This window comes from Nicotiana attenuata, unplaced genomic scaffold (genome assembly GCF_001879085.1).
Source record: "Nicotiana attenuata strain UT unplaced genomic scaffold, NIATTr2, whole genome shotgun sequence".
NCBI lineage: Eukaryota > Viridiplantae > Streptophyta > Magnoliopsida > Solanales > Solanaceae > Nicotiana > Nicotiana attenuata.
The window spans coordinates 2998-9353 of NW_017681639.1; the positions used below are offsets into that span (position 1 = coordinate 2998).

The following is a 6356-nucleotide window of genomic DNA, read 5'->3' on the forward strand; positions in this document are numbered from 1 at the left end:
AGGTCGACTTGATACTTACTAAGGTCAAGTAATAACGAAAATAATTAATAATAAGCAGGTATAACTCAAGTCGTAAAATTTCCAAGTATGAAATAGAAATCTTTCCTTTAACCTTCCATAAAGAATGTTCATTCATATATAAATATTCAACCCAGTCTAAAGTCGGAACCACGGGTGGAGGACTAGATAACTCATGCGCAAATAACCACCGAGGAACGTACGGCCCGATCCAACAGAAAAGTAAATGTGCATTGCCGAGGGTCGAACGGCTCGAACCATAGATATATCTATTACTCCGCTCGCGAATCACGGCTCGAACCATAGATATATCTATTACTCCGCTCGCGAATCATACATGCGACGTTGTAAAATTTAAATAAACAACCACCCTGCTCGCGAATCATGCATGCAACGCAGGTACACGTAAAATACATGCTCAAGTAGCAGACTAAGAACTTATTGGGGCGCAATTATTCAAGTAAAGGCCAATCCTCTTCTAACAATTTAAGAATATGAAGTTTAATTCCTCTTAGAAATTTATTCACAAATTCACCTTAATTTAAGAATTCAAAAGTCCATAGGATTACAGATATTTCAAGTATAGCATGCTTTTGGGTCCTAGACTACTCGGACAATAGAATTATAGTAGCTACGCACGGACTCTCGTCACCTCGTGCGGGCGTAGCCCCCCACAGATAGGAGCACATAACCAATTAACTCACCTAACGGGACCATTCCCTCTTACAAGGTTAGAAAGGAGACTCACCTCGCTCCGAAGCACCCTTCCAATATCGAGAACAAGCCCAACACCCTCAACGCGAAGCCGAACGAGCACAAACTAATTAAACAACGTAAGAACTAGTCAATAAAGACTTACAAGGTTGAATTCTAGCTATTTAGGCAATTTCCTAACCATTAACACAAGTTTCCTAAATTCCGACCCCGGGCCCACGTGCCCGGATTCCGAGATTTTTCGAAGGAAGTTGTTCTCTATCACCTAAGGATCACAAATATATGATTTCTAGTTCATTTCATGGCAAATTACATGATTAAATCTTTGTTTTTTATTAAACCCTAGGTCTAGCTCTAACCCTTTGATTTTACCTAATTTTTAGTGTTAAATCTACCTAATGTTTATGTATTTGAACTAAAAGTGAGTGGGGATTACTTACCTTGAAATGTTATGTTGAAACCTCCTCTTTGGAATCACCAAAATCGCCTAAGTGTTGAGAGAAATGTGAAAGAAATGAGCTTGAGCTCGTATTAAATGAATCCTTCTGTCCCCAGTTATTTTCGCATCTGCGGAAGTATTTCCGCTTCTGCGAAGTCCGCTTCTGCGGAAATTGGAGGGGGCCGCATAAGCGGAACCGCTTCTGCGGTCCCTGGGTCGCTTCTGCAGTTTCCCCTGGCCTGCCCCTATTTCGCTTCTGCGATCAAATGACCGCATCTGCGGTCCAAGAACCGCAGATGCGGTTATGACAGAAGCAGCAAACTTCAGTCATTTTCCAAATTCTAACTTCACTCGAGCCTCGCTCGTTTGACGCTCGGGGCTCCCGTGCCCCGTCCGAACATACCGACAACTCTGAAATCACGAGGCGGACCTACTCGAACCCTCGAAACACTCAAAACAACGCTAAATCGAGCAATCAACCCCAAAACCAAATGAATTAAATCATTGAACTTCAAGTTCTTAATTCTCCTCCAATGGGTCAAAACGCCCTTAAACTACTCGGATTGACACCAAATTTTACGGGTAAGTCTTAACTGATATTTCGGACTTTTACCAAGTTTCGGAATCGAAATCCGAACCTGATACCTAGGAAGACAATGATTTCTTAGCTTATTTAAATCTTTGAAACTTTAACTTAACAATTTCACATAAAAATTCATTACTCGGGCTAGGGACCTCGGAATTCGACTCCGGGCATACGCCCAGGTCCCATATTTTCCCACGGACCCTCAGAAATTGTCAAATCACGATTCTGGGTCCGTTTCCCCAAAATGTTGACCGAAGTCAAACTTGGCCTTTTTAGAGAAACTTAAAGAGGCAATTGGACATATTCTTGCTCAAAACTCTTCTAACTTCCGAACCACCCGTCCCCGCAAGTCATAAATTAGTTAAAGCAAGTGCGGAAAGTTTTATTTAAGGGAACGGGGTTTAAAATGCAAAACGACCAGTCGGGTCGTTACATTCTCCACCTCTTAAAAAAACGTTCGTCCTCGAACTGACATAGAAAAGTACCTGGACTGCTGAATAAGTGGGAATATCTGCTCTGCATGTCCTCCTCGGACTCCCAGGTCGCCTCCTCGACCGGCTGGCCCCTCCACTGGACTTTCACCGCAGAAATCTTCTTGGACCTCAGCTGGCGATCCTGTCTGTCAATAATAGCAATTGCTCCTCCTCATAGCCCAAGATCTCATCTAGCTGAACGGTGCTGAAGTCCAACACGTGGGACAGGTCGGCATGATACTTCCGAAGCATTGAAACATGAAAGACTGGGTGAACTCCTGATAAGCTAGGACACAAGGCAAGCTCATAGGAAACCTCCCCAACTCTGCTCAACACCTCAAAGGGGCCTATAAACCTTGGGCTCAACTTGCCCTTCTTCCCGAACCTCATAATGCCCTTCATGGGCGAGACATTCAAGAGAACCTTCTCGCCCACCATAAATGATACATCCCGTGCCTTCTGATCCGCGTAGCTCTTTTGCCTGGACTGAGCTGTGCGAAGCCTCTCCTGAATCAACTTTACCTTGTCCAAGGCATCCTGTACTAAGTCTGTGCCAAGTATCTTAGCCTCACCAGGCTCAAACCACCCGATAGGAGAACGACAACGCCTACCATACAAAGCCTAATACGGGGCCATCTCTATGCTGGACTGGTAGCTGTTATTGTATGCAAACTCCGCTAAGGGCAAGAACTGATCCCACTGCCCTCTGAAATCAATCGCGCACGCTCTAAGCATATCCTCCAAAATTTGCACCGTCCGCTCCGACTGTCCGTCGGTCTGGGGATGGAATGCTGTACTAAGCTCTACACGAGTCCCTAACTCACTCTGCACGGCTCTCCAGAAATGGGAAGTGAACTGAGGGCCTCTTTCTGATATGATGGACACCGGCACACCATGCAACCGGACTATCTCCCGAATATAGATCTGAGCATATCTCTCCGCTGTATAAGTAGTCGCCACTGGGATGAAATGAGCCGACTTGGTCAATCTATCCACGATGACCCACACCGAATCAACCTTCCGCAAAGTCCGCGGCAACCCAACTACAAAATCCATGGTAATGCGCTCCCATTTCCACGTTGGTATAGGCATCCGCTGAAGTAGCCCGCCTGGTCTCTGATGTTCATACTTGACCTGCTGGCAATTCAAATACTTAGTCACATACTTCACTATATCCTTTTTCATCCCCGGCCACCAATAGTGCTGCCTCAAATCACGATGCATCTTCGTGACTCCCGGATGAATAGAATACCTCGAACTGTGGGCCTCCCCAGAATCTGCTCCCTGAGATCTTCAACATTAGGAACACATAGACGGCCCTGGAGCCGCAACACACCATCCTCGCCAATAGAAACCTCCTTGGCACCTCCCTGAAGTACCGTCTCCCTAAGGACTGCTAAATGTGGATCATCATACTGCCGGGCCTTGATCTCCCCCAATAACGAAGACTGGGCGACCACACACGCTAGAACTCGGCTGGGCTCTGAAATGTCCAACCTCACGAGTCTGTTAGCCAAGGACTGGATGTCCAAAGCTAGTGGCCTCTCCTCTGCTGGAATGAATGCTAGGCTACCCATGCTCTCCGCCTTCCTGCTCAGGGCATCCGCGACCACATTCGCCTTGCCCGGATGATAAAGAATAGTGATGTCGTAATCTTTCAGCAACTCGAGCCACCTGCGCTGCCTCAAATTGAGATCCCTCTGCTTGAACAAATGCTGCATGCTGCGGTGATCGGTGTAAACCTCACAAGGCACCCCATACAAATAGTGCCTCCATATCTTAAGAGCATGAACAATCGCCGCCAACTCCAGATCGTGCACCGGGTAATTTTTCTCATGAATCTTCAGCTGACGCGAGGCATATGCAATAACTCTCCCCCTGCATCAGCACACATCCCAGACCAATGCGTGAAGTGTCGCAATACACCGTATACATCCCCGTACCGGAAGGCAATACAAGAACTGGCGCCGTAGTCAAAGCTGCCTTGAGCTTCTGGAAGCTCTCCTCGCAATCATCGGACCAAACGAACGGGGCACCCTTCTGAGTCAGTCTAGTCAAGGGTGATGCAATGGATGATAAGCCCTGCACGAATCGCCGGTAATAACCTGCTAATCCCAGAAAACTCCTGATGTCGGTCACTGAAGTAGGACGTGGCCAACTCTGAACTGCCTCAATCTTCTTAGGATCTGCTTTAATACCCTCTCCGAACACAATATGTCCCAAGAATGCCACTGACTCGAGCCAAAACTCACACTTGGAGAACTTAGCATATAGCTGCTGCTCTCGCAAGGTCTGAAGCACTACTCTCAAATGCTGCTCGTGCTCCCCTAGGCTATGCGAGTATATCAAGATGTCGTCAATGAAGACGATGATAAAAGAATCAATATAAGGCCTGAATATCCTGTTCATCAGATCCATAAATGCCGCCGGGGCATTAGTCAAACCAAATGACATCACCAGAAACTCATAGTGGCCATATCTAGTCCTGAATGCAGTCTTCGGAACATCTGAATCCCGAATCTTCAACTGATGATACCCTGACCTCAAGTCAATCTTAGAGAACACCCTAGCACCCTGCAGCTGGTCAAACAAATCATCAATACGGGGCAATGGATACTTGTTCTTGATGGTGACTTTGTTCAACTGGCGGTAATCAATGCAAATCCGCATAGTCCCATCTTTCTTCTTCACAAATAGCACTGGTGCGCCCCAAGGCGATACACTGGGCCTGATAAACCCCTTTGCTAACAACTCCTCTAACTGTTCCTTCAGCTCCTTATGAGCCATACGGTACGGTGGGATGGATATAGGCTGAGTGCCTAGAGCCAAATCAATACAGAAATCAATATCATGATCCGGAGGCATGCTAGGAAGATCAGAAGGAAAAACATCGGCGAACTCTCGGACTACTGGCACTGAATCAATCGCCAACTCTACAGCGGTGTCTCGGACATAAGCCAAATAAGCCAAACACCCCTTCTCAACCATGCGTTGAGCCTTCAGGAAAGAAATCACCCTGCTAGGCGTATCAACCGTGGAACCCTTCCACTCCAATCTCGGAAGTCCTGGCATCGCTAGTGAAATTGTCTTGGCATGGTAATCAAGGATGGCGTGATACGGAGATAGCCAATCCATGCCCAGGATGACCTCAAAATCGATCATATCGAGCAGCAGAAGATCTGCTCTAGTCTCGTAACCGCAGAAAGTAACCACACAAGATCGGTAGATCCGATCTACAACCACAGAATCACCCACGGGAGTGGACACATGAACAGGAACACCTAAAGGCTCAGGAGAAATAACCAGGAAACAAGCAAACAGAGATGATACATATGAATAAGTGGACCCTGGATCAAATAATACCGATGCATCCCTACCGCTGACTGAAATAATACCTGTGATAACGGCATCTGAGGCCAATGCATCTGGCCTGGCTGGAAGAGCATAGAATCTAGCCGGAGCACCGGCTGTCTGGCCCCCACCTGTCCGAGTAGTAGCTAGCTGACCTCTCCCCATCTGGCCTCCACCCGTGGGACGACCTCTACCAGTCTGCCCTCCACCTCTAGATGGCTGGGCAGCTGGTGCTGGATCCATGGACTGCTGACCCTGCTGCACCGCCTTGCCCCGAAGTCTGGGACAAGTCCTCTTAATATGACCCGGATCTCCACACTCGTAACATCCTCTTGGCACCGAAGCCTGATACCTTGAAGTCTGAGCCTGCTGACCCGGATACCCACCAGAAGACCCCTGGATAGACGGTGGGCGATACGAACTCTCTGGCGTGGCACTGGAGTGAGCACTAGAAGAACCCTAATAACTGGAATGCTCGCCGGAAGGACCCTGAATGGCTGGTGGGCGGTAAGAACTCTCCGGCATCGCGCTGAAATAAAGCCTAGCTGGGGCACCTCGGGGAGGGGGTGGTGGTGCTGAAATTGGGGGCCTACTGGGATGACCCCTCCCAAAGTGACCTCTGCCCCTAGTTGGGGCGCCTCTGAACTCTCCTGAGAATCTGGCCCTCTTATCCTGCTGCATCTGCTCTCTACCCCTCAAACGGTAACCCTCAATCCTGCGAGCAATCTCAAGTACCAGCTGATACCCAGTACCCATCTCTACCTGTCGGGCCATA

The 6356-nt window shown here is 47.9% G+C and overlaps 1 protein-coding gene across 1 annotated transcript; it reads right to left on the reverse strand.

Moving 5' to 3' along the window:
• Nucleotides 1-766: 766 nt before the first annotated feature.
• Nucleotides 767-6106, reverse strand: LOC109221957 (translation initiation factor IF-2-like; the record flags this gene model as incomplete). The annotated part of the gene is made up of 3 exons (XM_019386376.1): nt 6049-6106; nt 5687-6006; nt 767-838 (listed from the first exon to the last, which is right to left on the reverse strand). Coding segments are annotated over exons 1-3 (450 nt in total), but the record flags the coding sequence as incomplete, so codon positions are not given.
• Nucleotides 6107-6356: the final 250 nt, after the last annotated feature.